This window comes from Anoplophora glabripennis, unplaced genomic scaffold (genome assembly GCF_000390285.2).
Source record: "Anoplophora glabripennis isolate ALB-LARVAE unplaced genomic scaffold, Agla_2.0 scaffold134, whole genome shotgun sequence".
NCBI lineage: Eukaryota > Metazoa > Arthropoda > Insecta > Coleoptera > Cerambycidae > Anoplophora > Anoplophora glabripennis.
This window is the reverse complement of record NW_019416384.1, coordinates 690010-706313: the sequence shown is the minus strand read 5'-3', so window position 1 is coordinate 706313 and position 16304 is coordinate 690010. Positions and strand designations below refer to the sequence as shown.

General features: G+C 37.0%; 1 protein-coding gene across 1 annotated transcript; it reads right to left on the bottom strand.

The window, feature by feature from the left end:
• Positions 1–10531: 10531 nt before the first annotated feature.
• LOC108903844 (vesicular acetylcholine transporter) lies at positions 10532–13563 on the bottom strand. The gene is made up of 2 exons (XM_018706160.1): positions 13526–13563; positions 10532–12367 (listed from the first exon to the last, which is right to left on the bottom strand). The coding sequence occupies exon 2, from the start codon at positions 12257–12259 to the stop codon at positions 10532–10534; it is 1728 nt and encodes a 575-aa protein (XP_018561676.1). The 5' UTR covers positions 12260–12367; positions 13526–13563.
• Between the last annotated feature and the right edge of the window lie 2741 nt (positions 13564–16304).

Sequence of the window (16304 nt, the reverse complement as noted above, 5' to 3'; positions counted from 1 at the left end):
TAGTAGACAGTAGAATACATTTGAACTGTTCTAATCAATATAAAAATTAACTTGAAGTTGTCAGGCTCCTCGAAATTTATTTTCATGCGTGGTAGATATCATTTCTTAATTTTTTTCAATCAGTATAACCACATTAGGTTTAATTAACTCAATTGTGATCTACTCAAAGCATTTATTATTTCCGAATTGATTTGCTGAACCTGCTGAGGGCGCCGCTGTTCTAAGCGTTATGAATATTAATGTTTCGTGTTCTGTCTGTGTCTCCTGAATCACATTTATTTTGAGGCAGCAGGAGGCTTTATATTAGCTATCGGGTCTTAGGGATTCAAAAATTTCATAATACCATTGTTCCTCCATACAATTGAGTAGAGTAAAGGACTTAAAGCAAATTCCCTATTTTGATGAAACACATAATATGTACAGTACGCGCCTAAAGTATGGAGTAAATTCAGTAAAAACGAAACAAATTTTTTTGGGGAAAAATCCTCGAACAGGTCGATTTTTAATTTAAAAAAATACATATTTTGGCATAAAAGGCGATTTTCAACAGTCATTTGTTTTCGAGTAATGATGTCATCGACATTTTTTTTAAACATCAACCCCCTATTTTTTTCTTGATTCTGAAAGATCGTTCCATTGTCGATCCGATAGTATTAAAATGTTGCCATCTTACATAGGAAAGTTTTCGAGAATCAAGAAAAAAAATAGGGGGTTGCTATTTAAAAAAAAATGTCGATGACGTCATAACTCTAAAACAAATGACGGTTGAAAATCGCCTTTTATGCTAAAATATGTATTTTTTAAATTAAAAATCGACCTGTTCGAGGGTTTTTCCCAAAAAAAATTTGTTTCGTTTTTACTGAATTTATTCCATACTTTAGGCACGTACTGTATATTCTTTGTTATCGTTTATTTTAATTTACAGATTTCAGAATAAACCTTAAGACATTTGTTTTTTATATATCATCGTTTAATATTTGTTTATAATTATTTGTAAGTACATGGAAAAAATTACTTAAAAAATTAGTATATATTTTAGTATATTAGACCTTTATTTTGTGCAAAAGATTATAACAATTGTAATCATGTAAAAGAATTTTTGTATAATTCCACAAAAAAAAATAATTATTACTTTTACAGCAGTAAAATTTATTCAAAATTTCTTAAATATTGGCACTTGCTAGCTGCAAAAAGTAATATTTAAAACAGAAGAAATGGTAATCTTCTGGTAACAGTGTTGTTGTTGGCTACACTTAAATATTGTGTTTTAATTCAAAATTTTATTATTTCCTTTCTATATTTATACGTTGTTTTTCTTTCAACAGTCTTACGATTGTGTAAAATTTTGATATAATTGTTTTCTCGCGTATTCGTGGCTGTAATATGTTCATTTTTATAAATAAATAAATAACTACAATTCTAACAGTGAACCTTGTAGTATAACAACCCTAGGTTTGACAAAAAATAAGTAAACGTAGTTGTGGCCAAAAATATGTGATCGTCATAAGGACTACCTACGTTGTGTGTATCCATTTTTAATTGACCGGAAGGCGCTGGCTACTAACTTTGTAGAGGGGATGCATGGTTTAATTATACAAAAACAAAAGCAGAGTAAATACACCTAACCTTTATTTATATACAATTCAAATTAAACATGTGACAAATAGAAAGAACAACAAAAACATTAACAACCATTAAACATAAAAGGAGAGTGCCAGGCTCACCTAGAGCTCCTGCGGGGAAAGAGCATGGCAGAGAAACCCACGATCGTTGCTCTTACCACCCAAATATAAATACAAAACAACCGCTAACCAAAGGCATACATTAAGAACCTTTGCTAATGATAATTAAGACTGAACTTATTTAATTTCTCACTAAATGTCATCTCACTCAAGTCTGACATACACACTTCCAAGTAAAACTGAGAGGTTTTAGTAACAATAATAGCAACAACAACAACAATGATAATAATAATAATAATAGCAATAACAATAGGGAAGGTACTGGAGTCACATAATACGGGAGGCTATCCAGCTAAAGTTGAGATTTCGGGAGAACAACGACAATAATAATAATCATGGGTGAAAATGTTAGTAAATTCATCAAAGCTCTTACATACGTATGACATAACGTGAGCACAAGAAATCAAAGAACAACGTAATCAGGATAAAACAAGTTAAATGTGAAACAAAGAAGCTGTTTTGCAATATCTGGGCAGACACGACAAAATATACATATTTTAACATGAAATAAATAATGGGCAAACTTTAAGTATAATTATAACAATTTTACCTTGGAAAAATACATGCCCTTGAGGATAAAGCAATGGAAGCTAAACTTACAAAGAATTATTATCATTAAACTTTTCTATAATCATCACAATCATAAGATTATATAGAACAATTAACAACAAAGTACTTAAAGAATATTACCTGCTAACTAATAACACTTTAAACAATTAACTTTTCACTACTTTGACACACTGCCCGCCGATCTCCACACTGTTAGCACTTCAACTGCCTATATTCAACTATTTTGGCTTCCTTCCAGAATTTCCTACCTAAGTACCTGTTTTTTGTGTACTTCCTTCTATCGACCGTTAATATTACTTTTTCATTTTTATACAACACCTATGTAACAGGTGACGTGGAAGTTGATAAGATAAGTACGGTTTTGCACAACCTCATGACTAAAAAATCGTCACAAGTTATTTTTAAATAATTAATCAAACAATTTCTGTTCTAGTTGATTGACGTAAGTAACACGTCCCAACAAACTCGACATAAGAACGCGCTGTTAAATTTGCGCTCCGCGTGATAAAAAAAATTCCAAACGTTAAGTGAACACGGGTAGAGAAATAATTGGGATAATTGGGTATTAACGAGGCCAGCCGCCATTCAAATAAAGACGCGGATTCATAAGCCACTCGTACCGATAAAAAAGTCACGACTAATTTAACTTGAAGTACGATCGAAAATCCATATATGCCGACCGGGCCCATTAAACTGCACACGGCTTACTTAACAAATTATCCTGCGTTGGAAGGAACCCGTCGGTCCATTCGTCCTTACATGGGGCACGTTAACAAAGCCAATCTGGCCGATCGCGACCAAAGCGAGACCCCCTCTCACGCCCAATTGACTCGGCACACGTTCGCCAACAAAGCGCCCAGCTCCTCTTTTCGCTCGACCGGAAGTTATGAGGAACTCATTGAAATATCCGCAGAACGGAACCCGCGACGCACTCCGTCATCCGCTGGTTTCCGGCGCCGAAACTCTCGACGCCTTGTTAGGCCGGCGACGCTTCATCAGGCGTGCGAGAATTGGTTCTTAATAGTTATTTTCAATCCTAAAAGTAATCGCCTAAACTTATTTTTTCTTAATTATCCACCAGGTTTCAAAGAACACTTGCAAGGTGCGAAGTTAGTTAAATACTAAAAAAAACAGTGTCTACTAGTACTCTTGTAACAACTCTATTAAATAATATCTTCGTTTCTGTCAGAGCAGGATTTATAAAGACCGCAATTTCTCTATTTGTTTGGCAAACGTCACCTGACCGTCGATTCGTCTACATTAGGACTTCTCCGCTGCGCCTTGGACTTTTCTCCAGAGGATTCACCCCATCTCGGGGGAAACTCCCAACCCTGCAGCCCGGACTGCCGAAATTGGATTACACTAATCGATGACATGGAATTGGACGGCGACCAGCACAAACTTTAATACGAGTTATTAGTTTAGCTGTAAATGGAGCCGGGTGTTCTGTTCTAAGAAACTTGTACTAAAGCGTCAATTCTTACACTGAAAGAGAACGAAAACACTTTTAAATGCCTCCTAGTTTCAATATTAGAAGAATCACTAGAGCGTAGGACCTTTAATGAACCCAGCACGCATCGACTCTGACTAATAGTGATAAATAACAGCCATCCAGGATAGACCCCGATAATTTACAGTACCTCTAAGCTATCCCCCTTTATTGGGGAGTTACATGAGGCATGAGCGGGAAACATCCTTTCCTGAAACAAGATATTGCATTATAATGGCGAGAAGCACTTACGGTTTTCCGCTGGCGCGGCCTGAAAGAGATAAAAGTCTGACAAGGCCCCATATCAATTAAAGTCGCCGTATTTTCAGCGGGAGAAGCCCCCTTTAACATTTTACTACAGGACGTTTCGAGAAATTGACGAAACGGGGCAAGTTAAGGAGAAAACTCTTGGTGATGAGGAGATTATTCCATGAATTCGAAATTCTCGGTGGAGTTGTTATGAATAATACAGTTTTATTACATTCTGCCTTTATTGTAGCTTCGCGGGATAAGCTTCACCTTCTTATAGTTTTTAAAATTTATAACTTTTCTAATGTTAATTCCTAACATACATTTACTTATTCTTTTAAACATCTATACACCGTGGTGTCCACCTAGTGCGCGTAAGTCCAATATCTAGGTTAATAAAAGATATAATTTAATTTTTTTTTCTACAGAGTTGTCTACTTTCCCGAGCTACACAAAATGAAAATATATTTGCATATAACTTAATTTTTTTAAATGGAAACCTATATTTTTTATGGCATTATCGAATTCTACGTGAAATATTAACGGGACTTTTAAAATATTGATAGTTTTCGAGATAATCGACTTTTTATTTATTTTTTCTTATGTTTCTCACTTCTAGTAGTTGACATAATTATGATTGTATGACAGCTAGATTTTTTTTTCTCAGGAACTGTAGAGTGAAGAATGAAGATGGCTCTTTCAAAAAACGTATCAAAAGTTGACCTGCGATATACAGGGGGCAAAAAAAATCGTGCCAAACCTGATAATTTAAAATTTGAAAAATATCGCCTTATTTAAATAAACACCCTGTGTTTTATGATTTCATTATATGCCTTTCTGTAGACCCTACAATTTTTTAATAGCTTTCCCTATACCTAAGTTGCGTAGTTTTTGCAAAAAAAAAAACATTTTTATGTAAACATATCCCATATTTTGCTAATTCTTAATCACTTGTAGCGATTTTATGTTTTTTTGATTTTATTTACAAATAAATGGTAACTTTCCATAAAGACATTTATTAAACTCAAATATCTAAATTTTTCAGTTACTAATTTTTATTTTAAATAGTGTAGCTAGACAACTAATAAATTTAATAAAATTAAATAAATAAATAAATAATAAATTTTTATTAAATTTAATAAATTTAATAAAAATAAATACCCTTACAAATCCGGTATTTTACATAAAAATGTTTTTTTTTGCAAAAACTACGCAACTTAGGTATAGGGAAAGCTATTAAAAAATTGTAGGGTCCACAGAAAGGCATATAATGAAATCATAAAACACAGGGTGTNTCACGATTATTCTTTAAAATAAAGTTATATAGTCATTAACGTTATTGAAACTGACAGCTGCTATACAGCTCGTTGAGAAATGAGGTTAAGTTGGTCGCTATAAGCTACTCCCTACGTCCAATGTGTCAGAGCCAACTTCGACCACTTTTTTATTTGAACGCTCGTTACTTATTTTTTTAAACATCTATACACCATGGTGTCCACCTAGTGCGCGTAAGTCCAATATCTAGGTTAATAAAGGATATAACTTATTTTTTTTTTCTACAGAGTTGCCTAGTTCCCCGAGCTACACAAAATGAAAATATATTTGCATATACAGGGTGTTCAGTATTTCCTGGGCAGGTACCAACTTAATGTTTTTAAATGGAAACCTATATTTTTTATGGCACTACCGAATTCTACGTGAAAAATTAACGGGACTTTGTGTCATGATCCCTATTAAAATATTGATAGTTTTCGAGATAATTTTCATTTTTTTTCTTATGTTTCGTCACTTCTAGTAGTTGACATAATTATGATTGTATGACAGCTAGAAATTATTTTCTTTCAGGAACTGTAGATTGAAGATGGCTCTTTCAAAAAACGTATCAAAAGTTGACCTGCGATATACAGGGGGCAAAAAAATCATGCCAAACCTGATAATTTAAAATTTGAAAAATATCGACTTTAGGTAGGTATTAAAGGCGTTACAGGAGCCAGAACAACAAACATCAAACAAATATTTTTATTGCACATAATACTTGTGTGATAACTGTTTTTTTACCACAGTTTCGAGAGTGAACCGAACACAACTCAAACTCTGTCTCAGTTCTAAAGTGTAATGTTTTTAATGGCCCGTCTCTAATTTTTTTTAAAACCCCCCCGCATCCAGATACATCGCGATATTGAAAACGAGTCCGTAATGATTGCAATTAAGCCCGCGTAGCTTGATGCAGCGCCTTTGAGAGCGTCCCCGTCGGCGTTTTAGCATAATTTGAAGCGGGGTCGCGTCGCCTAACCCAAAGATAAAATTTCGTTACAAACTGATGCCATTATCAGATTGTAATTAAAACATAGAGCACGTAGGGCAGGGTAATTGGCTAATTCTGTCGGCCCCATTGTATAACAGAGGGCAACCGCATAGCAAATCACCCCCTGTTCGTTATCTCCGCACGGAGGGGTTAGCTCCAAGGGCGCGGGCGCGCGGGGTTGGGCTCATTTACTGGTTTAGTGAAAACTGAAGTTTATTTTTGCATGTTGAATTCTATTTTTGACAATACCATTCAAGGTGTGCTGTATATTTTGTATATAAGGCCTGTCAGAACATGCCTCATTCATTATACATAATTCAATTCAAATTAAAAGAATTACTTCTTAAATACACCGCCCTGTATAATAATTCGTAGGTATATTGTATAATTAAGTCATTTATATAGTTACAGTAAGTTTTAGTACTTCGGAAAGTGGGAAGTAAAATTTTGTGAATGAGACGACCTTGTAGATTTGCACCTTGGACTTTCTGTCCCCGGTATTTCAGAATCCCGTCAAATTAGGCTAATTACAGGCCGACATATCGGGCGACTGCCAAGTTCGGCGTCGTTACGGTCGGGAGTATGTACTCCATTTGTAAATGTTATTGCTTTGAGTCTGGAAGTATCCAAAACTTCCCACTTAAATTTCCTGTAATTCACGAAATTTCGCAGTAAAAGCAAATGCTCTTTTGAAACTCGTCTCCTTACCCGACTCAATCAAAAATTCATTTTATTAAGACGCATGAAAGTTGCGAGACTACTTAATTTTATTAACGCTGTATAAAAGATGAGGGATATTCGCATAACATTACTCCTCCTCTCCCCCCTATCTTATTTGTTTTTCTAAGAACTATAAAGAGCAAGTTATAGCGAAAAAAACTATTAAATGGTGTTTTTCGGAGATATAAACCAATTTTTCGTTGTTTTTGTCGTTTTTTCAATTATTTTTTTTATAGTTTGCACAATAATTTGGTGTATGGTCCTGCACATAATTAAAATTGCCATAGAATTAGTGAATGTTTTCTTTGTGAAATTCACTAACTTTAAATTCTTTTTTAAGAAAAAAAATGCTTATTTTAATAGTTATACAGGATGTTCCTTAAAGACATGCAAATATTTAAGGGTGTGATTCTACATGGAAAATAACGGGTTTTATTGTTTTACTCAAAAACGGTGCTTCTCAGGAAAAAAACTCAAGAGAGATTTTATTTTTCGAATTGAACTGGGATTTCAAAAATAATTTTATTTGGAAAATTTTTCGGCGTATCATTTTTTTTCTTTAAAAATATCAGTCAGTGCCCGTACGCATGCCACTGTTAGAGCTAAAAATTTTGCTTGTATTGAAAAACATGCCCGTTTATTAACTATCACTACGTACTAAATATCACTGAAATATCTCAAGCGGTTTCGAAACTATTAATTAATTTCCTTCTTTTTTTCTAAAATTTTAACACCCTGTATTTTCGCAACGGAACGTTTTTGGACCATAGTTTATAAAACAAACTATCATTAATTTTCCATGTAGAATCACACGCTTAAATATTTGTATATCATTAAGGAACACCCTGTAGTTTGTTTTAGACCAAATGACATACATTCTAAGTATTTTTTTAAACTAAGTTTGTTCAATATTTTCAGTATAAATTAGGACTTCCTGTCCATCGTAAAATTATTCCTTTATAAGAACAATTTATTTAAAAAAAAGTCCTTTCTCTAGAACAAAATGTATTAACTTGGGATAAGCAGGATGTCATTTTCGCTTCGAATGGAAATAAAACTTTGGATTCAATAACAATAAATTTTAATAAGATCCATTCAGAAATATCGAGAAATATCAGTACAGTGTTTTCCCTAGATTAAAGGGACTTTAACAGATCTTTGGTCTGCCAGATACAAAACAACGAATCCAATAAAACTCTTGCTGGAAACTAACAGATCGTCTAAACCTAGAAAAAAAGCCGTTAAAGCCCTCAGTGCTTGCACAACAACGATACAGAGCTGTCTTGGAGCACCCTTAGCGTAAATTTAAATCAAAAAATCTTTACATTGAAACAATACGGCTATTTTTACACTTACTGCCTTAAATCTACGTTAAACTCTACCGCTAAGCCTAAGTTCTAACTACGCTGGTTGTCATTCAGTCACCCATGCACTGATAACATTTTAAACTATTAGAACTTTACAAAACAAACCGACTGCATGTTTATAAAAAACATTAAAAAATCTAACACGTACGACTAGGTGGTAGCGCCCAATCTGGATTGGTCACGAGACACAGGACACAGCAGATAGATGTTATAAGCAAAATTCTCAGTTTCGCAAAAGTGGTCGACAGTTTAGACCAATCTAGTGTGCATATTTTTAGTTTTCAAATCTATCTACTGTGTTTATGGAAGATAGCAATACCTTAACATATTCGTAAGAAACAAAATCGAAATGAACGAATTAATACAGAAAGAAGCACTTACGAAGAGAGTGGGGATTTCTCCCAGAAACTACAGGCACCTTAGCGGAAAAAACGACAAGATTTACTACATTCGATGTGGAGTAAATTCGCCTGATATTGGTCAACGGAAAGGTGTATACAGGGTGTATCTCGCGACACGCACAGTCCCTCTGTCGGATAATCGTCGCGAGATACGTCATGTCAGGATTATTGCTTGTAATGCTATATCTACGACACTAGAAGCTTTTTATACAATGTGTAACCTAAAAAATTATACATCAGTAGAATAGACATGCAATGTTTCCTTCCTTCTGCTTTAAATTATATTGGATTTTATAGTACTTTTCAAAATTTCCTGTTAAAAAATTCAAGTACAGGGTCATCTCAAATAAATGGTGAATATAATGAAAAAACAGTACGTACTTGTAAAAAAAAACCTTCCGATTTGGTATTGAACTCGAAACTTTAATTTTATTCCGTCATGTTATGTAATCAATTTCTCATAGGCTACAAATATATTTTAAAGTATAGGGAACTATGCACAAACTTGGAGGGAATTTTGGGAGATTATACATTACAATGTTTATCTACAAGATGAGCAATTTTTCTGGTTCCCTAACGTATATTATATATTAATGGCGAAACTCAGACGTATAGATATACATATCTTTGCACAATTATCGTATTACATTATACTGGAAAATTGACACTAGAGTCGTAACAGAGCTAAGTCCAATAAAATCCAATGTACAAAATCGGGTAAGTGAGGCGGGCTACTCGGTGAAGGGCAGCTACTTCAGCTACAATTTTTTTGCTACGAAAAATCACGCACATAAATTATAACATAATTTTTTTAGCCATTTTATTTAACCCCAAAAGATTGTTAATATTTCAAAAATATACATTTTTTCACGAATAATTTTATAATGGATTGGAACGTTTCGTCTCGGTGCGTGAATTTACGCAGACTGAAATAAAATTTATCCCATATCAACCACCTTAGGAGCTATATTGTAAGATACATATCGCTAAAGTGTAATCTAACGTCTATATAATGTCTTATAGTCTAGCCCTAAGTTTAGTTTGGTCGAAATTCCGACCTATCACGAGTTAACAAATGAATCATTCGATTCTGATATGTATGTGATCTTAGTTGATATATTAAATATATAGAAAAGGGCAAAGGAATGGTAAAAAATAAAATCTATGTTCACAACTATATGGCAACGCAAATAATCAACCTAGGACACGATGTCTAGCATGAGATATAGATTTAGATTTTTAGAACCAAATTGCGCTTATTTTTGTGCGAATCTATTTCGACGACGCGATGTTCTTAGGAATAGTCGTGATCATTATTTCTTAGGAAAAAGTTCTCTCATACTAGCCATCGTTTCATTTACTTTCTGGATTAGATGACAACGATTTTTGGGTATTTTTTTCTACTTCTTCGAAACAATTATAATGGAAAATTAATTGCATTGTTGAAATAAAGGTAATGCTTACTGTTAAGTTGAAGATACAGGAGAAATCATTTTCTAGATGCAAAACACATTGTCATCTGAACCAATTGCACGAAACCCAGCTCGGAAAACTTACCTACCTACCTACAAACCTTAACTAACACTAGATATATCAGCCGATATGTACAGTAAGAGGAACAATCGGTATGATATGTACACAATACATGAACTGAATGAACACTAAACACAAATTTACAATGTACACATTTAGAACCCCTGTCTGAAGGGATTTCCCCCCGTTGCCTGCACCTGCGGCCTGAAAGGATTCGCAGTTTCCGGTTGCTGAGGAAGTACCCGACCTGGGGGCCGCGATGGCGGCTGCTGCTGCTGCTGGGGTTGATGGGGTGCCTCCTGGTAAGGCTGATGCTGATACGTATCTTGTTGGTAACCCTGATGCGAATAGTTCTGCTGTTGGTATCCCTGCTGGTCGTAGTTTTGCTCCTGGTAGCCAGAATCAAAGTTGGTCTCTTGTTGTTTGTACTCCAAGTGGTTTTGAATGTCTCCTGATACGGGTTTCTGTTCCTGCATGGAGTAAGTTTGATATTCCTTGTTGGGAGGATCCGACATGAGGATGTTGGCTTCGTTCTCGAACGGCTTGAAGTCGTATATGTGCCTCAAGTACATCAGCATCGGCGCGTAGAGGAGATTCGAGAAGGCGATGCCTACGTTGAGGGCGGTAAACCCTATAGCTTCCACCACACCCCCGGCAATGATAGGCCCTACCGCGTACGCCACCGAATAGGAAATGTCTGCTATGGCGTAGATGCTTCCGTACACAGAAACATACCTTACGTCCACCAGGTACCCGAGGGTAGGGAGTAGAGCTGTGTCGATAAGGGCGATGCCGAAGCAGATGCCGCAGATGGGGATCATGAGGAACTTGTAGGAATTTGCGAAGGGTATTATGAAGCAGCACAGCCCTTCCAAGGCCAGCCCTACGGCCGCCATAAGCCATTGATAGTGAGGATACTTCTTCGCCATTTTTACCGTTAAGATGACGCCAAGCACGTGAGGAAAGAAGGCCGGCAGCCAAATGATGCCCACCTTCCAGTTCTCCGTGGTGAGGTTGTCTTCTACCCAAAGAGATATGGTGGGCTCTAGAAAAGCCAAGGCGACGTTGGACATCATCAGAGCGCCAGCGCAGATCGCTATGTATTTGTCCATGAAGAGTCTCCAGATGGGTACGGACGGCGGCTTGGCCATCTGCTGCTCTTTTATCTGTTCCTTGATGGGCTTCATCACCAGCAGCAGCATGAACCCATCCAGCAGGGAAACGAACGCTAGGATGAGGAAAGGCATCTCCTTGCCCGCGAACTGATAGAGAGCCCCTCCGAAAGGCGGGGCCACCAGACAGCCGAAGCTGATGAACGCCAGGGCTATCCCCAGCGCCTTGGACCTCTCGTTCTCCTCTGTGAAACGATCTGCGATCATGGCGAGTCCGGCAGTGTCTGCGAATGCCGAGCCTACGCCTTGGAGGCTTCTCGCGAAGAAGAGGAGGCCGTAGCTGCGGCCACACGCGAACACCGCCGTCGAGAGGAACATGATCGACAGGCCGATCATCATGGGCATGTCGTAGCCGATGCGGTCGATGAGCGCTCCGGAGAAGGGGTTCACCATCAGCTGGACGATGGCCTTGGATGCGAATAGGATGCCGGTAGCCGAGTCCTGGCCGTGGTGGTCGTGTTTGATAGGGGTACCTGGTGGAAGCGTCGCGTTTCCCGAAGCCGGAACGTCGATATCTTGATACGCTCCGATGTACCGCAAATAATCGGGGATGATGGGGACTATCACCATGTAGAGCATGTTGTCGAGTAGCAGGGCTATGGAGACGATAACGAGGATGAGCTTGCGCTGGTTGCGGGGCTCTTGGAGCTTGGTCCACACCACCTCCTTGAACTCGCCGAACTCCATGTTGATGATGGGTATGGTCGTCATGGCGGCGAATGACCAGCAGGCTCGCAGGGGGTTGCGCGGAGTCGTGGTGGTGAGAGTTTAGTCGGTGTCGACGTCGGGTGCGGGGTAGCGCAGTGCCATCGGGTTAACCTGGACAGAAGAAGTGTGTTAGAAGATTCTGCGTGGGGTGTAGAGGGTGGGGAGGCACTGCGCTGATCCCCCCGCACCCCGAGCTTGCCAGCACAGGTCCCTGGCTCAAAACGAGTTGAGGGGATTCGCGTGGTAAGCATCCGCAAACGCCACTTTTTTGTGGCAGTACCGTGATTTTTTAGGTTGTTATACCGTAGTTAGAAGTCTGAGGAGCGGTTACGTCCGTAGAGGCTTACAGGTTCTGCTAACGAGTCCACAGAGCCTAGCTCGAGAACAACAACGGCAGGTCGAACATTCCTATCTGAGAGGCTGGGAAAATTCATTATAAGTGTGTAACTCGCGCCGACCCGCTACCTAGACTACGGGATAACAACCTAAAAAACCATTATACTTTAAATTCTTTGTTGTGACATTTATATTCATCGACGTGACTAGAATTAAATTGTTGCGGTAGAGAGTTAAAATTGTTACTTATTCCTTAGAAACATTTCTGTTGGTATCTGAATAGTACAAGAGTTAAAATAAAGTTCATATAGACACAGTAATTGTATACAAATTTAGCACAATGGATGTTCAATCAGGATTTAGACAGTATTAGTAAATCCGTATTATTGAATTGAAAATATTTCTTGAATTGAAATATTTTTATTTGATATGAGGCGAAATTATTCGAGTTACGCAATAATTTTATTGATTTCAGCCATCTTGATTATACATGCAGTTGGTGGCCATCTTGTTTCCACAAGTATTATAATCGTTTGCGCTCCGACTTCAGGTAAATCAATAGTACCCCGACCGACCTGCACTAATTGAAACACAACAACATATTTTTAGAACACGGTCATAGGGAACGCAAAAGAATCTTTTTAGACGAACGAGAGCATATTTATATGCTTACAAAACAATAATTAACCAATTATTATCTAAGATCTGTCGACAAAGTCGATGAATTGTTGAACTGTGGCTGTTGGTTTTTTCGAAAGGGAAACGAAAATTTTCTCTCTTATTTTTGAGAATAAAAAGTCATCATGGTAGCTGAATATTACTTTTAAAAAGTTAAATTTAATTGAATCTAGGCGTCAAATTTGCTGTTTTTTCGGAGGAGAACTAACAGAAACCACGTCACACCGTTCGTCTAAATCTAAGTGGAGGACTCACCTGTATCTGGTAAAGCACCACCTATGCGGTTGGCGAAGAAGCCCTTGAGGTTGGTGGCGACGCGCAGTTCGCCGAGCAGGCCTAGAGTGCCTCTCGGGCCCGCTTGCCCACCGTGTGTCTCCACGGTGCCGCTGTCCAGGTGCACACAGGTTTCTCGTTCACACCCGCGGACGACTTACGACCGCTGCTGAGTCGCTTGAGAAGTTCTGGCGGCGGCGACGGGGCCGCGGATAAGCGGAGGCGGCGCCTGGGGGGCAGGCGCGCGGCGTCGCGGCGCCATTGGCGGTCGACGGGAAGGGCCGGCCCACCTGGGGGTCGGGGGTGAATTTATGGTTTTGCGTTAATTTCGGCGGGCTGTGGGAACTGTTGTATTTTGCTTTGGGAGTAGAGGGATATGGCTTTTGGAGGTCGTTCGGTGTGGATAAAAATACACATAATTAATATTAAAGTGTTAGTATAGGAATATTTCTTGTATAGATGTATATTTGTGGGAAAAAATAGGAGGAATTCTCATATAACTTGACTTCATAAACTGCATTTTTAATAAACGTAGGAGAAACACTGAAATTTGCTAGTTTATTGAAGTTTTGAATAAAAAAGACAATTTTTTATTCTCACGAATTTTTGAAATCTGTACAGACATCATCACGACAACTTTTTGCGAAGAATTTCACTGTGGACTAAAATTTTTTGTATTAAAATGCCTGTGGCATCTTTTTTTTCTACTTAATGGTGATTTATTTTGAAAAAGGTTCTTTGTGTTGCTAATATCACGTAATATTTCTCTACTTATATTAAGAAAGTCGTTCTTGGGTCACTTATTTAAAATTTTTTTGTCAGTTGATCACTTCGTTTTTTAATATTTCTATATTTATTTATTATTTTGTACATTTTTGTTTCCAACTTGATAAATGTAAATGTAAAAAACACGTTCAAAATCACTGAACAGCAAACTGTCCCAGGATATCCCGATATCTTCACACCTTCAAGTATAACAAGAAAAGCCGCAAAACTCCTGACACTTCCTCGTTACGTATTCCGGTCTTGTCTTGCTCTCGTTTACTTAAGCCTATGTCTTTGTTTTCGGGTAATCTTATCACGTAAAACAATCCATCAGCACGTATACCTATACAAGCTCTAAAATTTAGGGCCTATTACGTACCTAACGAGAAACGCTGGGGATAAGAGGTAATTGTTGAGTGACCACAAATTATTTTAAAAATTGGTGTCAGTTTTAATTAGCTCGTATTCTTATATACCCTTAACCTTTTTAACGTCCTTTGGAAACACGCGTAAACATTTTAAACACAATTTAACAGCGCATTGTGGTTACGCTTTAAACTGAGCTAATTCTATTCAAAATTAAACTAAGTACCATCTACGCCTCAAGCCACAAAGTGGACATAAATGGGAACTTGGATGTGCTAACTCGTGTTGCTGAATTTCGCAATAACTACTCATCAACTTTTTCTGTTTATGAAAATTATGACAGATATGTATTAAAGCGGCCAAAGTGAGAGGAGGTTAAGGAATGATGGAAGCCAGAGGTATTTCGTGAGGAATACCATCTAGCTGTGCGGCAATAATTTTAGCACCACGGCGTTCTGTTGAAACATCTGCAACACTTCTCACTGTTTCATACAATAATAAAATTAATGGATCTTTTAATGGCCTAGGAAACTCATAATTATTGTTGATTGGTAAATAATTACTGCCGGTAAATCTGAGTTGGGAAATTATGGGACGCCTGTCAATCAGTCTCTTTTATCTTAGATGTTGAAGATTCTAGCATTTACATAATAAGTTTCAAACTAAGACTTAAAAGAGAGGAACTGAAAAATCGTCGTCAACGTTAGTTTGTTTCTGTCATCAAATATCTTTGAAACGACATAATTATTTCAAGTTTGAATGGAGAATACATTAGCAATGATTAAAAAAACGATTAACTCAAAATTATTACGAGAGAGGAAATATTTTAAGGAGGTTCGATACCGAAAAAATAAATGGTAAGAAAGTTTTCAAAATCATTAAAATCTGTTAATAAATATGCCTTCTGCCTCGTGTAAAAATATCAGATCGATTGCCAATATGTTTTTTTTTTTGCTTATACACAGGCTTTTATGGGAGTTGGGAAAAAAACTTTAATCAAACGTGAATATTGCTCTTAAAAATGGTTAGGATCGGGAAAATAAAATTGTAATTAAATAATTAAATATTACTAAACATTTTAAAACAATAAAAATATGCACTTACAATGTAATTATTGAAATAATGGAATGAATATATAACGTTTTGACAAGTTTGAACAAACATCTGATCCAATGAAAGGAAATATGGCAACGCTTCGACTGAAGCGCTATATTTGAATAGCTCGATTATAGATTATAAAATTATTCCAGTCGAAAACATATGTAGTAAAAATTAATATTAAATAAATTTTTTGTGATCTAATGCAATATAATAGCAATCTGAAACAAAAATTGAAAGGATCTCTTTGCAAAATTAACAATATTGATGTTCTGTAATAATCTTCAATTTGACAAGGCGACGTCTCACTATCATACACTGAGCTTCTTGATTGTTATCATAAATAGATTCTCGGTTTGCACATTTTACTTTTTTCTCATTAATCCATATTATGTTTCATATGCATTTTATATTGCTTTTCCTTTGTATCTTGGATGTTCATCATGTTTACGAAATATGCGCAAAGTACAGTTGACAGTAATGACAGTTGACCCAACTTTTACCACTACGGCATGGCAATGGCACTGTTGCC